The sequence below is a fragment of the Notolabrus celidotus genome, chromosome 19, assembly GCF_009762535.1.
Source record: "Notolabrus celidotus isolate fNotCel1 chromosome 19, fNotCel1.pri, whole genome shotgun sequence".
Lineage (NCBI taxonomy): Eukaryota > Metazoa > Chordata > Actinopteri > Labriformes > Labridae > Notolabrus > Notolabrus celidotus.
In genome coordinates, this window is record NC_048290.1 from 815492 (window position 1) to 836358 (window position 20867).

At 39.9% G+C, this 20867-nt stretch overlaps 1 protein-coding gene and 1 long non-coding RNA gene across 5 annotated transcripts in view; one reads left to right on the top strand and one right to left on the bottom strand.

Moving 5' to 3' along the window:
- Positions 1-17159, top strand: part of zmiz2 (zinc finger, MIZ-type containing 2) — a 40413-nt gene extending 23254 nt beyond the window's left edge. For 3 of the 4 annotated variants that reach the window (XM_034709512.1, XM_034709514.1, XM_034709513.1), the window contains 15 exons: positions 1229-1432; positions 1665-1877; positions 3212-3289; positions 3475-3652; positions 4353-4494; positions 7004-7082; positions 7164-7295; positions 7386-7491; positions 8714-8871; positions 8955-9022; positions 9100-9168; positions 9240-9481; positions 10589-10707; positions 11892-12101; positions 13532-17159. In XM_034709512.1, coding sequence (XP_034565403.1) covers positions 1229-1432; positions 1665-1877; positions 3212-3289; positions 3475-3652; positions 4353-4494; positions 7004-7082; positions 7164-7295; positions 7386-7491; positions 8714-8871; positions 8955-9022; positions 9100-9168; positions 9240-9481; positions 10589-10707; positions 11892-12101; positions 13532-13639 — 2106 coding nt within the window. In that variant the 3' untranslated portion in view covers positions 13640-17159. Of the gene's footprint in view, positions 1-1228; positions 1433-1664; positions 1878-3211; positions 3290-3474; positions 3653-4352; positions 4495-7003; positions 7083-7163; positions 7296-7385; positions 7492-8713; positions 8872-8954; positions 9023-9099; positions 9169-9239; positions 9482-10588; positions 10708-11891; positions 12249-13531 lie in introns of those variants that run through there. The other variant, XM_034709516.1, reaches the window with a different exon arrangement.
- On the bottom strand, positions 11828-20750 carry LOC117831064. Its single transcript, XR_004634894.1, has 2 exons — positions 20679-20750; positions 11828-12069 (listed from the first exon to the last, which is right to left on the bottom strand). It is a non-coding gene; the product is annotated as an uncharacterized LOC117831064 (long non-coding RNA).
- Between the last annotated feature and the right edge of the window lie 117 nt (positions 20751-20867).

Consider the following 20867-nt stretch of genomic DNA (forward strand, 5'->3'; position numbering starts at 1 on the left):
CTGGTGTCATTTTTGGAACAAGGTCTCTTTATTGAAGCTATTAAAAACATTAAAATATTAGATTATATTTGATCAAAATTGAGAAATAAAAACCTACTTAAAAGACACACCACATTGAGTTAATAATAATAATATTTATTTATATAGAACTTTTCAAAACAGGGTTACAAATAAGAAACTAAAATAGAAATGTGAGGAAGACTAATGAAAGGAAATGTTGGAAGAATAAAAATAACAAAAGCCACAAGATTCAAACAGTCAGAAATTTGAAATATATAAAAACACCTAATAATAAATTATAAAATGCTGTTGTTTTAATATAAACATCAGTTGTCCCACATTTCATATATTTTCTTAATGGATCAGATTTTTTTCTCTTTCAAGCTTCAGAAAGAAAAGTTTAAGGAAATAAGGAGGAAGTGGAAATAATATATTTCCTCAAAACGCCCCTAAAAAGATGGATGACATATAACAAATGTAATATTTAAAATTGTGAATCATGTGATTTCAAAAATGTGGTAAATAAATAAATCATCCTTTACCAAGAATTCAAATGAATGGATAAAAAGTTGATTTATCGCCCAGCCCTACTTTAAAAAATAAGAACTTTCATGGACGAACTTTTTGCTCTATCAAGTTTTACTCTGAGGCCGTCACAGCCTGTTCCACCGCTGTCGGCTGAAGCTGTTGAAGCAGGAACTTCCTGTACCTCTCGCTCATTCAGACCCCAAAATATCTGGTCTACCTTTACCAAGAGTTTAAATCAATGGATAAAAAACGATTTATCGCCCAGCTCTACTCCAACATGGTGAAAACTTCTCTGGAGTTTCTCTCTACAGTCTCAGAGGTCCCTGATGTTCGTCTCCGGTTCTCCACCCTCAGCTGGTCGGGGTCTTTGTCTGCAGCGATGTGCGAGAGGTTCAGAGCAGAAGCCGCCTCTCTGCTGTGTACACAGATTCGTGACACATGCCTCCTATTAGCAGCAGACGTCACATAATCTGACACGCTCTCTGTGCCAGAGTATTTACTCCCTGCACCGCGTATTTACACAACCAGAGGCGGCTCAGAAGTTGAGCAAACACTGTCAGGGTTTATTTGAGAGATTATTGTTGTCAGGCTGTGTGAACAAAGTGAAAGCTCACTAACACGCTGATGATACACTTTTATATTTGTCTGTGTTTGTATAACCCTCCTTTGTTTCTCATGCTTCCCTCTCTCTCTCTCCAAGATGGGTGGTGCATCCTCTTACAGCACCCAGTTCCTGTCTCACTCGGGGCCCCGTGGCCCTCCAGGGATGGTGTCCTCCAGGACCGGGCCTCCACCTTCCGCTGGGGGGTTGTATTCCTCTCATCCGGCGCAGAGTCAGAAGATGCCGCAGCATGGAGGGTATCCAGGAGGGCAGCAGGGACTCAAACGACCGTTTCATTCAGAGGTAGGGAGATGGTCTAACTCCGGTTAGAGGGTAAAAATAAATATAAATGAAGAAAACTCAAGACATTAAATGACAGAGTAAAACAGGATCATTCTTAATCTCTCATCACACACAGACATTCTACCCTAGACCCCTTAAATGTCTCAGCACTGGTCCCTCTCTCTCAGCCACGTCTCAAATGAAGAGTAAAATAATGTGGATTCATTTTATTAAAGTTTGAAACGCTTCCCAGGGTTACCCGGTGCAGCAGTACGGCTCCGGTGGGATGTCCGGGTACCCGAACCAGCCCCTTCAGTACCCTCCAGGTCCACAGCAGCGGTGCGCCCCCTCCCCCTCGTACCCCTCCAGCAGGATGCAGTTAATGGGACAGTACAGCTCTGGAGCTCACAGCCAGGCGCAGCTCCCACCTGGAGCCGGACAGCCCAACCCTCCACAGTACTACAAGGTAAGTTACTCCACTTCCTGTGTCTTTTCAAAATAAGAGAGTGACTGAAGCTGATCATGTATATCAGGGGTACTCAAATACAAATCTTAAAGGGCCACAAATTATTTTTTCAATTAACCAAATGTCCATTTAATGAGGTCAGTCACACCATATGCAATAATACTGTAATATTCAAAACAGAATGTCCTTTCATTTCAAAACAACAACAAAAATATGAACTACTAAATGTTGTTTTGTGTTTTTGTGTCAGATGTGTCAAGAGTCCTGCTTGCAGCTTGATGTGATGATTTCAGTGCATTTATTTTGTAGTTCTCACCTCTGAATTTTGAGGAAATGTCTCTTCAAAATTCCTCTGCTTCGTCTTTTAATGCTGTTTCAAATTGGAAATCTTCAGCACAGCTATAGTCTCCTGACATGTTAAGCACATGGGTCTTGTGGTGGTTGGAGGGTGAGTGAATTCAAAAGTTTCACTCCATCCTTCCTTCAATCGCTGATTTTCACCGTCCACTTCCCTTTGAGCAGCAAACTTAGAACACCGTTTTCATGCATTCTATGATCCTACAGCTGGCAAAGTGCCAACATGTGATCTGCTCCATAAACCAAAGTGAAAGTTAAAAATTGCACTCATAGCAGTGGACTCTAAGTGACCCAGTAACAGCCTGTCTGCGTATCGTTGGCATGGAGACAAGTCTTATCATGTTTTATCCACGATGCTACATTTATTTTTAATTTACTGTTATTCATGTTTTTTCTTTTATTCATTGTTTTTATTTGTTTTACTGATTTTAAATGTTTTAATTGTTTTTAGTAGTTTCTCTTTTATTCAGCTGTTCCTCTTGAATTGTCTTGCTAGCTGTAAATGCCCCCCCCCCCCATGCTTTGATTATTATTGTGGGTTGTTCTGATGTAAAGAACTTTATAACGTCTGTTTTGACTTATTATTATATTATTATAGAAACACATCCAGCTTCATTTCTGATCAGCAAGACGAGCAGAAGTCTTCATTAAAGTAACTCTGAGTATTTTGAGTTTTAAAGTGTTGATTGTAAAAAAAAGAAAACACTTGAAGCCGTCACTTTGAACAACAACATCAGACGTTTGTTACCAAACAGTCAATTATCAGAGAGCAGGCGGATTAATCGTTAATGAAAAACACTTCACAGCACTTTAAGACAATTTGGAGGAATGATAAACTCCCTTCATGGAGCCGTTTGTGAGTCTGATGAAAGCTGTTCTGCAAACACATGTAATTTGTTGAGCTGTGTGGGGTCTGGGTAAACAGATCACTAGCTGAGACTCGTGTGTGTGTGTGTGTGTGTGTGTGTGTGTTGCAGACGGAGCCGTTTAACGGTCAGGGCGGTCTGCCGTCTGCAGGAGGATACAATGCCTTCACTCAGGCTGCAGTCAGCGGGGTAAGTCATGTATGCACTCGACTCAGACGCTTTTTAAAAATCACTTAACGAGTCCAATTAAGAGACAAAACAACCCGGCAATAAACGAGCTGGTTCTCGTAAGACGTTTAATGAGACTCTCTCTCTCCCTCCTCCTCCTCCTCCTCCTCCTCCTCCTCCTCCTCCTCCTCCTCTTCGTCCATCAGCCAGGTCGGGGGGGAGTCATGCCCGGGTATCCGAGTTCACCCATGGGAGGGAACCCCACGCCTCCGATGACACCCGGGACCTCCATACCTCCGTACCTGTCGCCGGGTCAGGACACGAAACCCCCCTACCTCCCACCGGACACGAAACCTAACATCATGTCCCCGCAGCCCCCTACAGGTGAGACTGGGAACTACAGGACACATGCAGAAATACACACAGGACATAGATTTAACAGCCATTTATGGATTATTCTGCAGTTTGAGCAATTCAATTCAAACAGCTTTATTATAAACATAAGCTTTATTGATTGTAACATTTTTTAAGGGTATTTACAGAATGTATCAAAATGTACAGAAAACACATAACACCCCCCATGTGGGTAGAATATTACACACATAGAAAACACATACAGAAACTGTAAATTTTCAGAAAGTTCTAGACAAAACCTTCAAATTAAAGAAATGAAATTGAAAATAGTAATAATGATAATAAAATAACAATGATAGTACATCAAAAACTCAAATTCAAACAGCTTTATTGGCATGGAAGTTAAAAACAATATTGCCGTGGCATAAAATAATAATGCTAATAATTAAAGGTTCCACTGAACAATACAATATATTATGACATCACAATTAGATCTATAATATATAAACTATATATATAATATATAAAAATGATAGATAATATCATGGTCAATTTATTTAAAATGATAATAATACAAATAAAATAAAAACATTAATTATCATTCTTATTATTATCATTTTGACAAAACAAAGGACAATAATAAGTAATCAGTGTCTGTTTATTTTTATTATTCTTATTATATTTTTGTTAAATCCACATCCTGAAACCCGCCGTGTGTTTTCCCCTCCAGGTAACCCGAGTGACGACCTGCGTCTGACGTTCCCGGTCCGGGACGGCGTGGTGTTGGAGCCGTTCAGACTGGAGCACAACCTCGCCGTCAGTAACCACGCCTACCAGCTGAGAGACTCGGTCTACAAAACCCTCATGCAGAGGTACGAAGACGTTCACAACAACACTTATTCATCCTTTATTTATTTCTTCCTTTAAAGAAATATTTCATGTAAAAAAAAAAAATGTATAAAAAAATAGATTATGCACGAAAAAACATAAATACAAAAAATGAGAACAGCTTCACAGACATGACTAAACTCCATGAGATGGAGAGGAGGAACATGAATTCTTCTTTCCTGTCGCCTCTTTTGTTTGTGTTTACCTTTGTTGACAGTTTCTCTGATATCTGTTGATTTTTTTAATCACGTGTTATCAGACGGCTGATTTAAAGTATTTAATCCTTCAGTCTTTGACTTCCTTTCATGAGTCTGATCAGAGACTTCTTCGTCTGTTTGTTATCCGTGTTGATGACATGATAAGAGAGTCTTTCTATTGGTGCTTCAGCTCAGAGAGAGATCTTAAGCATCATTTAATAAGACGTCAAACACATTTTTAAAGCAGTTTCAAGATTTTTTTTTTTTGTTGCAAATGTTCATTTTACTAATAACAGAAAACAAGATAACAGCAAACTGTCACCTTATTTTAATCACACATGATAATCGTCTATCATCGTCTGACGACATTCTGCAAAATGTTCTGAAGCTAACTTTTTAGTATTTCCATTGAAGCCAGTGTTTAGTCCTGTTACATAAGATGCAAATGTCTGTTTAAGGGACCAGGAAATTAGCTGCTTTGGAATATTTCTAGCCCACACACTGACCCAAAGGAACTTTGGAAGTCCACACAGGCCAAAACTGTGCTTAAAGGTGACATATAAGGCTTTTATCAACATATATTGGTCTAAGAGGTCCCCAAAACATGTCTTTAAAGTTTATGCTCAAAAAAACACTTTGAAATCAGATTTTGGTCTGCCTGAAAAACCCTCTTCTTCAGTCCTCCTCAGAACAGGCTGTTTTCTCTCTGACCACGCCCCCTCAGGAAGTGGGTGTGGCCTCGGCTGTCCAGCACGTTGATCTAATGTTTACATGTTGGCTGAATATACACGGCTGCTCAGAGACCCGCGTTACTTCAACCCTCTGAATCTGATCCAGAATCTGATCCTGACGGAGAGGCGCCTGCAGCAGGACCTTTCTGAACCATTGGTCACAGATTTAGTGTTTCTTGTTGTTTTATTTGTCAGTATGTAGACGTGTGTCTTGGTACACAACTACAGCTACGACATGTAGCTATGCTAACTAGCGCTAGCACTTATCCATGATATGTAAAAATCATCCACTAGATCTTCAAATCTGCAGACGTGGGGAGTCAAAGCGACCTTTGTGTTTATTAAGACAGCCTACAACTAGCATGCCTCCCTCCTAAGCTCCTTGTTAGCACACATGTGTGCAGGGAATGAAAAACGGAGGAGGGGTTGAGTTGTATTTTATACAGTCTATGGGCTGAACAAGCTCCGAGCTCTGACTTCCTGTTACAGACCGGATGGCGTTGTGACGTATGAAAAACACTGAAAACTGAAACGGCTGGTTTCACACACATTTACAGAAAGGTGGAGAAATCAGAACAGGGGCAGAATGGAGTCTTTGACTTTTCAGGGGGTTTGTAGACAGGGACACAGATTTCAGGGAGAGAACCATTAAAAAGAACATTTTGCATGATATGTCACCTTTAAAGGTCAGCTAATATGATGCACCGATCCGATCCTGGTGTCAGATATTGGCCAGATACTGATTCAAAAAGTTAGATCGGATATTGATGACAAAGGTGTAGTTTACCTGTAGACTCTGAGATCCTGTGTTTAGTCGTGTTTTCTACTTTTTTCTTACCTTTAGTCTCGTTGGTTTATCTGAATTTGACATTTTTGTTCAAACAACTGAGAAATAAGTTGCTTCAGACCGTCATCTGTTCATAGAGACACATACAGTATATCTTCAGATTACTCCCTGTAGGAGCCGGGGTGTCGTTATGTTGGATCGTGCTCCTCCTGATTTTGCTCTCCATACAGACTGTTTTCCCTGCTGTCAAAACCACTCAGACTACAAACCAGGACACCTCCCCTGCTGAAAACCCAGACCTCCAGGGTGCAGAGTCCACACTTTAATGTTGGATATGTAAAAGAGATTACACAGCTAGAGATAAAAGTGAGATAAAGGACATGAACTCTGGACTTCAGGACGCACACAGGGAGCAGGATCTGACCCAGAAACTCGTGAATGATGACATGAGTTTGTGTGTTCTACATGAATCCACTTCTCTGAGATGTTTGTGTTTGAATGAATCTCACACTCTGAAGTGTTTTCTTTCACCTCTCGTATCCAAAGTAAAGATGAACAGCAGAGACGTCTGCTCCTCTCGGCTCTCACAGTCACGTCTGAAACCTCACATGTGGCTCCGGAGTGATTTCACAGCGCTGCACCTCTCTTTGTTTTTCTTCCTGAGTGATTTTTTTTTTTTGTGCAAAGAAAAACACCACAAGAAGAAAAACACATGAGGAATGTTTGATAACCCCACCCAGTCTGCTCACCATCAGCTGTGCTGTGTCTCCCCCTGCAGGCCGGATCTGGAACTACAGCTGAAGTGTTACCACCATGAAGACCGGCAGATGAACACTAACTGGCCTGCATCAGTGCAGGTGAGTTATTCTGTGAGGTTTAGGGATGAGGGACCGACATGAGGAGGCAGGAATCATCATGACCTTGTTCTTTTTGATCAGGTGAGTGTGAACGCGACTCCTCTGTGCATCGAGAGAGGAGACAACAAAACCTCCCACAAGCCCCTCTACCTGAAGCAGGTGTGTCAGCCGGGACGCAACACGGTGCAGATCACCGTCACCGCCTGCTGCTGCGTGAGTCTCCTCTCTGAGAAACTTTGAGGTTTAGATATCTATCATAATCCCTTTATAGACTCACCTTTTGTCCCTCCTCTCTCTCCGTAGTCGCACCTCTTCGTGTTGCAGCTCGTCCACCGGCCCTCCGTCAGGTCGGTGCTGCAGGGTCTGATGAAGAAGAGACTCCTGCCGGCCGAGCACTGCATCACCAAGAGTGAGTTCACATCCAGCAGATTCTAATCTGATGTCACAGTTTTTATTTTCACAATCTTCAGATTAATCTTCGTCTTTATTCTGACGATCTTCAGATTATTCTTCGTCTTTATTCTCACGATCTTCAGATTAATCTTTGTCTTTATTCTGACGATCTTCAGATTATTCTTCGTCTTTATTCTCACGATCTTCAGATTAATATTCGTCTTTATTCTGACGATCTTCAGATTAATCTTCGTCTTTATTCTGACGATCTTCAGATTAATATTCGTCTTTATTCTGACGATCTTCAGATTAATCTTCGTCTTTATTCTGACGATCTTCAGATTATTCGTCTTTATTCTGACGATCTTCAGATTAATCTTCGTCTTTATTCTGACGATCTTCAGATTATTCGTCTTTATTCTGACGATCTTCAGATTAATCTTCATCTTTATTCTGACGATCTTCAGATTAATCTTCATCTTTATTCTGACGATCTTCAGATTATTCGTCTTTATTCTGACGATCTTCAGATTATTCGTCTTTATTCTGACGATCTTCAGATTAATCTTCGTCTTAATTCTTACAATCTTCAGATTATTCGTCTTTATTCTGACGATCTTCAGATTAATCTTCGTCTTAATTCTTACGATCTTCAGATTATTCGTCTTTATTCTCACGATCTTCAGATTATTCGTCTTTATTCTGACGATCTTCAGATTATTCGTCTTTATTCTCACGATCTTCAGATTATTCGTCTTTATTCTGACGATCTTCAGATTATTCGTCTTTATTCTGACGATCTTCAGATTAATCTTCATCTTTATTCTGACGATCTTCAGATTAATCTTCATCTTTATTCTGACGATCTTCAGATTATTCGTCTTTATTCTGACGATCTTCAGATTATTCGTCTTTATTCTGACGATCTTCAGATTAATCTTCGTCTTAATTCTTACAATCTTCAGATTATTCGTCTTTATTCTGACGATCTTCAGATTAATCTTCGTCTTAATTCTTACGATCTTCAGATTATTCGTCTTTATTCTCACGATCTTCAGATTATTCGTCTTTATTCTGACGATCTTCAGATTATTCGTCTTTATTCTCACGATCTTCAGATTATTCGTCTTTATTCTGACGATCTTCAGATTAATCTTCGTCTTTATTCTGACGATCTTCAGATTAATCTTCGTCTTTATTCTGACGATCTTCAGATTAATCTTCGTCTTTATTCTCAGTTAAGAGGAACTTCAGCAGCGGAACGATCCCTGGGACCCCCGGGCTGAACGGAGAGGACGGCGTTGAGCAGACGGCCATTAAAGTTTCTCTAAAGTGTCCGATCACGTTCAGACGAATCCAGCTGCCGGCCCGAGGGCACGACTGCAGACACATACAGGTACTGGCCTTTGTGTTGTGTGAGATCAAATACAGGTCCACAGGTAATCCGGATCATCTCACCCTGACGTCTTTGTTTCGCAGTGTTTCGACTTGGAGTCGTATCTGCAGCTGAACTGTGAAAGAGGGACCTGGAGGTGTCCTGTGTGCAAGTACGTACTGCTGAAGGTCTCATGAACCCTTCAGAATCAGAGGCATGAAGTTAAACCTCTTTATTTCTCTCTCTCAGTAAAACCGCTCTGCTAGAGGGTCTGGAGGTGGACCAGTACATGCTGGGGATCCTGGTCTACATCCAGAAGTGAGTTTCAGACGATGATTTCACAACGTTTCTGTCTCACTGGACGTCCAGTAACTCATGTTTCTCCTCAGCTCGGACTACGAGGAGATCACCATAGACCCGGTCTGCGGCTGGAGGCCGGTCCCGGTCAAACCGGACCTGCACATAAAGGAGGAGCCAGACGGTCCGGTGCTGAAGCGCTGCAGGACGGTCAGCCCGAGTCACATGGTTCTACCCAACGTGATGGAGATGATTGCAGCGCTGGGTCCGGCGTCCTCTCCCTACCAGAGTCTGTCCTCAGGAGGGAGGAACACACCGGACTACAACAGACCAGGTAGATCCAGACTCATCCAGACTGATCAAACCCTCCATACAAGGATTATAATCCGACTAAGATATATGAGAAGGGAGTTTTTTAATCCCACAATAGAATAGAGGGACTACATAATCTCACAAATTTAGGACTACACAATCTCATAAATTTGGGACCTTAATCTCACAAATTTGGGACTTTAATCTCATAAATTTGGCTCTTTAATCTCACGAAATTGGGACCCTAATCTCACAAATTTGGGACCTTAATCTCATAAATTTGGGTCTTTAATCTCACAAATTTGCTCATTTAATCCTGTAGAATAGGGACTACATAATTTTATAAATTTGCTTCTCTAATCTCTCAAATGAACTCCTTTTAATCTCACAAATTTAGGACTCTAATGTCACAAATTTGTAACTTTAATCCCACAAAATTTGGACAACATAATCTCTCAAATTTGCAACTTCATTATCTCAAAAATTTGGGACTATAATCTCATAAATCTCTGACTTTAATCTCACAAATCTTGCTTCCCCTAATCTCACAAATTTGTGACTTTTTTCCCTCAAATTTGAGACTACATAATCTCAGAAATTTGACTACATAATCTCAGAAATTTGCTACTCTAATCCAACAAATTTTGTTAGTCTAATCCCATCATTTTGCTACTGTAATCCCAAACAACAAACAAGACCGAATAAATCAGAGTCTCATAAAAGACGCTTCAGATTAATGACAGAAAGAGACGTTCTGTGAAACTTTTTAAGACACGGTTTGTTAATTTCCTGAACAGTGATTGACTTCAGTTTAATCTCAGTCTTAGAGGAATTTAAAGTTGTAGAAGTAAACGTAAACGCTCATATCTGTGACCTCTGCTTTGTAATCTGTAAACACACTGTTTACATTAGAACTCTTTGATGGGAGGTGACCCAGAATTATATTTCAGGCGGTCCCTCCCCCTCCTCCTCTCCTCCCCTCCTCCCCTCCTCCCCCCCTCCTCTCCTCCACAGCTGCAGGCTGTTCCTCTCCCATGATGCTCGGTCTCTGTTACACAATCTGAGTCTCTCCTCTGACCTGATTTTCTTCCTGCCTGGTTCTAAACGTGTCTTCTGTTTGGTCTCGTAGGGAGTCAGGGATTCTCCAGCCAAACCGGATTCTCAGACTTCCCCAACACGCCCGGCACCCCGACTCTGGGAGAGTACGCCTCCTCTGGACCTCCTCCGCTCTCCTATCAGTCTGAGCAGGTCAGACCCCCCCACCACCACCCCCCACCCCTTATATAATCCACATATGAGTAAACACAGCGGGTATACGTTCCTGTCCTGGGTTGTATGTCGCCTCTAGGCGGTCTTTTCTGTCCCTGATTGGTCGGTCGAGCATCAATGACAGCAGGGACAGAAATAGATCTCTCACTTACATCACATACAATAACACAGAGAGAGGTATCTGAACTCAGAGTGAGGCACTTCTCCAAACAAGAGGTCCCAAAAACTGCAGTACCTCTAGTGTCCACTAGAGGCTGGACCCAAAGATGAGTCAGTCCCCATAGAGCCCCATGTTAGATAAACATGTTTACATCCTGGTACAGAAACAGTTTTTGGACGCTGAATTTATAAACAACTCCACTGTTTACTTCAGATTAAAGATTAGAGTGATGCAGAATGAGGGGGTGTGGCCTATTTGAGTGACAGGTGGGAGCTGGAAGCCGTCAACCCTCAGCTGATTCAGTCCCTGAACTCAACCTCTGAGCCGGGTTTGTGGAGTTCAGGGACTCTTTTTGGAGATTTGTTTGTGTAAATATTAGACAGATAATCCATCCTGCCTTTTCATGCAGAGATAAGAACGAAGGACAAACTCTGAGCCTCTTAATTCTGATAAATGACGACTCTGCTCAGCTTCAACCAGGAATAGAATCTCCTTCTGTGTGAGACGTGATGGTTAACTCGATTATGTGCCAGGAAGTGACTCAGCCACAGGCACAGACTGTTCGGCTTCCATCGCCTCGTCCTCAAATAAAAGTCCAACAGGCTGATTATCTGATCCACGTTTCCTCGTCAGGTCCGGCTCCCTCAGACATCCAGGTTCTTCTCTCCTGCAGTTCCTCCGGGTCACGTCAGGGCAGGTTCAGGAGGACCCTACATGTCCTCGTGTGAGAGAGACTCCTGACTGTCTTTTCCTTCTGGCCTGTGAGCCGAGATAAGAGCCGTTGACTGAACCTGAAGCAGACAGCGCTGACTCTGAACACCGGCGCTTTAACGCCACACGGTGTGTCTGCAGCAGCTGCTCGCTGTCAGACGGACGTGTCACACACTCCTGGAGCTCTGCCTCTTTACAAATGTCAACAATCACTCCTGAGGCTCGGTGTGACTCCGCTGAGAGTTAAATGTTTATTTCAGGAGAATAAATCTGCTCCTCTGTGTCTCCTCAGACGTCTCACTCCGGGAGAATCGAACACTCCCACAGCATCCTCCAGCAGCACACTTCAGGGGTCCACGGGAACCAGAGCCTCACCGACGCTGGCAGTCCGCTGCAGCAGCGAAACTCAAACTCCCAGAATCCCCGGCTGCAGAATGAAGGCTCCTTTGGCCTGGGAGGCACGGGAGCTCCTGGAGGAGAGGGAGCTGATCATGCACTAGATGTGAGTGGAAACCTTTTAGAGCCCCAAACTCAGAGTCCCTGAACATAACGTGGTTCCTTTAAGTCCGGGTCTCCTTTTCTGTCAAACTGCTCAAAATGAAAAGAAATGAGGAACCAACACGAATAAAAAAACTATCAATAAATCATACAAAGACTGTGATTAGTTCTACTTATAAATATCTTTAAGGGACATAATTTGACATTTTGAGTTTTAATATGAGGATTAAGACAGTAAATGTATTACTCTTTTCAGACTTCTTTAGAAATTCTTATTTTCTCAGAATTCTAGAATGACTTTGATCTCAGAATTCTAGAATTACTTTGATCTCAGAATTCTGGAATTTGATCTCAGAATTCTAGAATTACTTTGATCTCAGAATTCTAGAATTACTTTGATCTCAGAATTCTAGAATTACTTTGATCTCAGAATTCTGGAATTTGATCTCAGAATTCTAGAATTACTTTGATCTCAGAATTCTAGAATTACTTTGATCTCAGAATTCTAGAATTACTTTGATCTCAGAATTCTGGAATTTGATCTCAGAATTCTAGAATTACTTTGATCTCAGAATTCTAGAATGCCTTTGATCTCAGAATTCTAAAATTACTTTGATCTCAGAATTCTGGAATTACTTTGATCTCAGAATTCTAGAATTACTTTAATCTCAGAATTCTGGAATGACTTTGATCTCAGAATTCTGGAATGCCTTTGATCTCAGAATTCTAGAATGCCTTTGATCTCAGAATTCTAGAATTACTTTGATCTCAGAATTCTGGAATGCTGAGGAAAAAAAGGCAGAATTCCGAGTGTTTTTTTTGTCTTTTCACTGGCCTAACCTCCTAAAACATTATTTCCATTGGCCCTGATTCTCTTCTGTAAAAATGGACAAGGACTGAATCAATTCAGTTATTAAGGTCCGACCTTTTTTAAATTGTATCTGTTTTTTTGGGTTTTTTTTTTAGAGTTCTGAGATAAAAGTGAGAAACTAAAAAAAGGGTCACACCTCAAAAACAATCCTTCCAGAGGCCCTAATCCACTTCTGTACGTCGGTCTCTTTCACACATGTTCTCCTGAAAACTTCTAGAAATGTTAGAGACATTAAGCACAGAAAGCCCCGCCCCCAAAGTCCCTGTACTTATTAGAAGAACCAGCACAGAGCAGGAACTTTTTAGTGGTGAAATGATGACATCATATTCTGATTTGGACCCTGGTTCCTGCAGCAGAACCACACTATAAACCCCTCCAGAGGTTCCCAATCTTCCACTCTCTCTCTCTCTCTTACATCTATAACTGTTTTAAATGTCAACGATGAACCATGAATCCAGCATTTAATGTAACTGTGTTTGTATTCTCTCTCTCTCTCTCTCTCTCTCTCTCTCTCTCTCTCTCTCTCTCTCTCTCTCTCTCTCTCTCTCTCTCTCTCGGTCCAGCTCCTTCCTGAGCTGACTAACCCGGACGAGCTGCTGTCGTACCTCGGCCCCCCCGACCTCCCCAACAACAGCAGCGACGACCTGCTGTCTCTGTTCGAGAACAACTGACCGCCTTCATTCGCCGCTCCGCTCATCTTCCAGTCTGATCTCTGCTCCCATCTGCTGTAGCCCCGCCCCCATCAGTCAAAGGCAGCACTATCCGTGTGTGTGTGTGTGTGTGTGTGTGTGTGAGTGTGAGTGGACGAATGTGTGGGAGAGCGTGCATTATTTTCGCGTGTGTGTGTGTGTGTGTGTGTGTGTGTGTGTGTGTCTTCGTCCCCCTGCTGTACTTGGACATTGTTTCAGTGCAGATTAGAGGAGCAGGAGGGAACATGAACACTGACTCTGCAGACCAGCATCTTTGACTATAGCACAAACCACAGGCTGAAGGATCCGAACACAGGACTTAATTTATACCACAGGTTAGAGTGGAGGTAACAGAGGCTGCTTTGAGTGAACGAGGAGATGACAGGTTAACGCAGTGGTTCCCAAACGTTCTCTTGTTTCTTTAGAATGAAGGATTAAAGCAGGGACGAGATCCTTCAGGATTCATCGACCTGAGAAGTTGACTTTAAATACTCACGAGGATGTTAGCTGGTATTCAGCTCGAACTCGACCTGCTGGTCTCAGGACAGCGGGGAGCCGTCTCGGCTGTTTGTGTTTAATGACGACATGAAGCTGGGAGCAAAGTCCGGCCTTCAGGAGGTTTTCTGATCCCTTATTTTAGCAGAGCCATCAAAGTCCAACAGGTCTTAAATTTGAACACAGAGAATCTGCCATCCTTTCCTCATGATGAATGATTACCTTAAAGTCCTTCATGGGAAAAATCTCTTCCTGATTCATATTTATAAAGCGTTCCAGGTTCACAGCCTCCAGTTTTGAGCCATGAGGACCTTTGTGTCTCAAATATTAAACTTTCTGTGGCCTGAAATACTTTTTACTAAACCTTGGATCAGAGGGAACAGACGCACTCTCAGTCAAAAAGCACAAACGGCATTCTGGGTAAATTACTGTGTATGCAAACACTGTTCCTACCATACTGAAATATGAATCAGCACTGTGTTAATGTTCCAGGTCACCTCCTGGATCTTGTCACAGGCTCAGAATAACTTCAAGTCCTCACTGAACATCCCAGCCGTACGTAACGCACCAATCAGATCCGAGCTGTCTCATCGGTCTGAAGTGCAGCAGCGGTCTTTGTCCTCGTTGTGTCCGGAGTTGAACCGGTGATGTTCGGAGACCTGCTGTTATGAAAACCCTGCTCTAACCGCCATGGAGCCTCCACGTTTGGGAACCACTGCATCAAAGTTTAAGACTTGTGATGTTTATTTCTCTTACTGTCCATGATGAACCCTTTCTGGAACTCAGCACAGACCACATCAGTTCCCATTGAAGGTTTTTTCTAAAACTGCTCTCTGTAGTTTTTACAGAATAGGAAAAAAAAGAGCAACACTTTGGGACTATTTTCAGCTGTGGATGAATCAATATTTGATTCTGTGGTGAGTGTTAAGGTAGTTCTGGTGTAAAACATGGACGAAGTCTCAGTTACGTCAATCTAACCCAAGCAGCAACCTCCGGTCTCAAAATATGAAGCCCATGAGGAAGTGTTATAAACTGCAGTTCCTCAAGCGTCCACTAGAGGCTGGCTGCAGAAACACAGGAAACCACATACACACCCATTCAAAGAAGACGATCTTTACAGCAGAAATAAACATGTTTACAGCCTGGTTCAAAAAACAGCTTCAGTCTGAAGAGCTTGTGAATTTTTTCTAACGTGACGGTTCAAAAGATATTAAGATTATGAGCTTTTGCCCAAATAAGGACATGACTGACAGGCGGGAACACATAGCTGTTGGCTAGGAGGCTCAAACCCCGCCTCTTTACCTCACACTAAGTTTGGTTGAGTTCAGCGTTTCAAATATGGCTGCTGCCAACGATCGGCTTCAAAACGGCGCTCAGGAACAGACGGGTGACGTCACGGATACTACAACCATTATTTAGACAGTCTATGGTCTAACCACAGGCAAAGAGGCGGAGCTTAGAGGCTGGCTTTAAGCTGCAACCTGCTTAATTACATCATAGTTGGTTGGTTGTAACAAAATGTAACTTAATTATTCGTAACGGGCTGTAAACAAGTTTAATTGAGCCTCTAGTGGACACTAAAGGAACTGCAGCTCTTGGTGCGTCCACATTAGCTCCACATTTTAACACCAGAGGTTGCTTTTGAGGATGTTAACCATCTCCAAAAGGAAAGAAGTCTAGTCCCTCCTTCCTTTAGTGTGATTGGCGTGGAAAGCTGATAGGTCGAGGCTAATCTGGCGCGCAGGAAGCTCGTTAATCAACAGACACTCTGTGACATTAATCAGCATGATAGGAACTAACTATAAAAACATGAACCATGTTTGAGAAAACTTAAATGGATGTGTAGTTTGATTTTTGAGTTTGACTCAAGTCCCATCTGTTAACATGGAGGAGGTGGGCTTTATGACCTATACTGCAGCCAGCCAGTAGGGGGAGCTCTTAAGTTTTGGCTACAGTTTAAGATGCTCGTGAAAATAGAGAGAACAACTTCTAAATGTTAGCTTGAAACACGAAACCTTCCGTCACTAGCTAGCTAACGGCAATATTAACCAGAAGGTGAATGCTAACACTAGCTAGTATGCTAGCTACAGAGATATCGAATGTGTTTGTTTGGGCGTCATGGACAATAAGAAAATAAATGTCTCTAAGGTTGTTTTTTATTTACAGGTTTATAATGTGAGGAACGGGCAGTTTCACGAGGTCACATTCGTTTCTTTAAACTGACAAAGTAAAAGATTCAAATGTGACCTTTCAAAATAAAAGCCCTCCCGCTGAGGTTCATTGTATCTGTGACATCCTTCAGCACTGTGAACGATTGAACTCCACTCTCTGTGATTCTCCTCCTCTTCCCCTCTTTCAGGGGGATTTTCCAGCATACTGTAAATGAGTACAGATCTGTGTCGTGGCATTTTTCTGCCATTTGAAAGTTTGTTTTTTTTGATTGTTTGACATGTATAACCCATCATGACGCGGGTTTATGTACTGTATAATCAGCTGTTTTCATTAGAGAACGTGTGTGTATCAAAAGAATCGTTAACCATGGTAATTTTAATGTTATTAGTTGGATAATGGATCATCGTTGGCACTGTATGCATTCTGTATGTTTTAGAAAATGATGAAGCAATTGTGAAACCGAAAACCAACAGTCAGACTAACACGGTTCAAGATGCAGAAATTATTCTTAATACCACTTTTTAAAGCTGACCGTGTTTTCTATGAAGAACTTTCGGACATGTCATTGCCTAAAAGAGACGAAGAGATATAAAAAATTCCAACTGAGCAACACAGTAATGTTATATTTGGAAATATGGACTATTTAACTGCAAATTTGCTAGAGAGAAAAAAATGTCTTTTTTAAATATGTTAACTATTCTACATATTTTGTAACACATTGTAATTGCCATTATTTTTTATTTATTTTTTAATCATACTCGTCATTGTACCGACAGTTTCCTTGTCCCCGCCCTGGATCATAAAATCAAAATTAAAAATCACTTTACTTGACAAACTGAGTTTTTCCTGCTATTTTAATCACAACATTTAACATTAGCTTTAATATTTTTAAACATGGGTCCTGTAATAGAAGGAGAAACTTCACATTGTATCTTTAAAGCTCCTGTGAGGAGTCTTTGGATGGTCATGAAACAGGAAGTAATTAATGTTGTTGCCTCTTTATGAGCTACAAAAGCTAATCAGACCATCAGCGACATGATTGATTGTTTTCTATGTTGTCATTTTCAGCTGCCACAGGGGGTAGGTGTTAGACAAGGTGAGCATTTACCTTTAAATGCTAGTCTGTCTTAAAGATTGATCAACTGGAAATTTACAATATTTAATTTACTCGTCATAGGTGTTAAAGCTGATATTTAACACATCCAAAAGAGTATACTATATTTATATCCAAAAAAGTGGAGTTAAAGCTCTTATAAAGACTTTTTAGCTGTTACTTGAACTGGTGTGGTATATTGATACAATTTATTTTGCACACAGCATCAACCACTCTCTTCTTATATTACTTTCAACGGTGCAATTTGGATGGCGACTCACTAAATACAAAAGTGTGTATGTTAATGGTTTGTCCTTTTTGCAAGATGGCTGCTCCGTGGACGGGGACCCTTTCCTCTGTAGATATAAAAGGCTCACTCTAAGTTAATGCAAACAATAAACAATATTTCTATAGTGAATCTACATTTATTAAACATGTTGTGAATATTTCAGTCAATTTCAACCAAATGTGTTCTGAAATAAATTAGACACTACCTTTTAAGGCTTGTTATATTATTTAAAAAAGTAGGATTTTAAGAGTGGAGCACATTTAGATGATACACATGTAAATTCACTGATGATAAAATATGAAAAGGGACACTTTTTTAACTTACATATTTTTAGAGCGCATAGCAAGCCGGACGGAATGTTTTTTATTCGTTAGCTTACGTGTAACAGCTAAGCTAACTGTCACAAACTGCGTAAATGTGAAATATAAAAGCTTTATTTCACATTTGGGCAGATATTCCAAGATAATATGAAACTACATGCTTTATTTGTATCATTAAGTCCACTAAACCTCTGCTAATGTTTTCAGTGACTATAAATGTATTCATAACAGCTAAGCTAATTTACTAATAAACTGCCTAAATGTGAAATATAACAGCTTTATTTCACATTCAGACAGATATTTCTTGATAATATTAAACTACATGCTTTATTTATCTCTTAAAGTCCTCTAAACTTCAGCTAATGTTTTAATGACTTTACATGTATTCGTTAGCTTACCTGTAACAGTTAGGCTAACTGTCATAAACTGCCTAAATGTTAAATATAACAGCTTTATTTCACATTCAGACAGATATTTCTTGATTATTTAAAACTACATGCTTTATTTATCTCTTAAAGTCCTCTAAACTTCAGCTAATGTGTTTAATGACTTTAAAAGTATTCATTAGCTTACGTGTAACAATTAAGCTAACTGTCATAAACTGCGTGAATGTGAAATATAAAAGCTTTATTTCACATTTGGGCAGATATTTATAGACAACATGCTCCATTAATCTCTTTAAGTCCACTAAACCTCAGCTAATGTTTTTAATGACTTTACATGTGTTCGTTAGCTTACCTGTAACAGTTAAGCTAACTGTCATAAACTGTCATAAACTGCCTAAATGTTAAATATAACAGCTTTATTTCACATTCAGACAGATATTTCTTGAAAATTTTAAATAATATTCTTTATTTATTTCATTAAGTCCACTAAACCTCAGCTAATGTTTTAATGACTTTACATGTGTTCGTTAGCTTACCTGTAACAGTTAAGCTAACTGTCATAAACTGCCTAAATGTTAAATATAACAACTTTATTTCACATTTGGGCAGATATTTATAGTCAACATGCTCCATTTATCTCTTTAAGTCCACTAAACCTCAGCTAATGTTTTTAATGACTTTACATGTGTTCGTTAGCTTACCTGTAACAGTTAAGCTAACTGTCATAAACTGCCTAAATGTTAAATATAACAGCTTTATTTCACATTCAGACAGATATTTCTTGAAATTTTTTAAAAATATGCTTTATTTATCTCTTAAAGTCCTCTAAACTTCAGCTAATGTTTTCAATGACTTTAAATGTATTCATTAGCTTACGTGTAACAGTTAAGCTAACTGTCATAAGCTGCGTGAATGTGAAATATAAAAGCTTTATTTCACATTTGGGCAGATATTTATAGTCAACATGCTCCATTTATCTCTTTAAGTCCACTAAACCTCAGCTAATGTTTTTAATGACTTTACATGTTTGTTAGCTTACCTGTAACAGTTAAGCTAACTGTCATAAACTGTCATAAACTGCCTAAATGTTAAATATAACAGCTTTATTTCACATTCAGACAGATATTTCTTGATAATATTAAACTACATGCTTTATTTATTTCTTAAAGTCCACTAAACCTCAGCTAATGTTTTAATGACTTTACATGTGTTCGTTAGCTTACCTGTAACAGTTAGGCTGTCATAAACTGCCTAAATGTTAAATATAACAACTTTATTTCACATTCAGACAGATTTTTCTTGATAATTTTAAACTACATGCTTTACTTATCTCTTAAAGTCCTCTAAACCTGAGCTAATGTGTTTAATGACTTTAAAAGTATTCATTAGCTTACGTGTAACAGTTAAGCTAACTTTCATAAACTGCGTGAATGTGAAATATAACAACTTTATTTCACATTTGGGCAGATATTTATAGACAACATGCTCCATTTATCTCTTTAAGTCCACTAAACCTCAGCTAATGTTTTTAATGACTTTACATGTGTTCGTTAGCTTACCTGTAACAGTTAAGCTAACTGTCATAAACTGTCATAAACTGCCTAAATGTTAAATATAACAGCTTTATTTCACATTCAGACAAATATTTCTTGAAAATTTTAAATAATATTCTTTATTTATTTCTTTAAGTCCACTAAACCTCAGCTAATGTTTTAATGACTTTACATGTGTTCGTTAGCTTACCTGTAACAGTTAGGCTAACTGTCATAAACTGTCATAAACTGCCTAAATGTTAAATATAACAGCTTTATTTCACATTCAGACAAATATTTCTTGATAATTTTAAACTACATGCTTTATTTATCTCTTGAAGTCCTCTAAACTTCAGCTAATGTGTTTAATGACTTTAAAAGTATTCGTTAGCTTACGTGTAACAGTTAAGCTAACTGTCATAAACTGCCTAAATGTGAAATATAACAACTTTATTTCACATTTGGGCAGATATTTATAGACAACATGCTCCATTTATCTCTTTAAGTCCACTAAACCTCAGCTAATGTTTTTAATGACTTTACATGTGTTCGTTAGCTTACCTGTAACAGTTAAGCTAACTGTCAAACTGTCATAAACTGCCTAAATGTTAAATATAACAGCTTTATTTCACATTCAGACAGATATTTCTTGATAATATTAAACTACATGCTTTATTTATCTCTTAAAGTCCTCTAAACTTCAGCTAATGTGTTGTATTACTTTGATTTCAAACCTTTTTGATGAACTTTCTTCATTTTGCTGATTTTTTTTTACGACCGTTACCTCCTCTCTCCGCCCCTCTCGGTTGCCATGGAGCCGAGCGCCTTTCACACAGAGCCCCGCCCCCCTTCATTCCTATTGGCCCGCTCTTTCGCCACTCCGAAAATCCTCGCCTGTGATTGGCTCTCGGCAGCGTTGACAT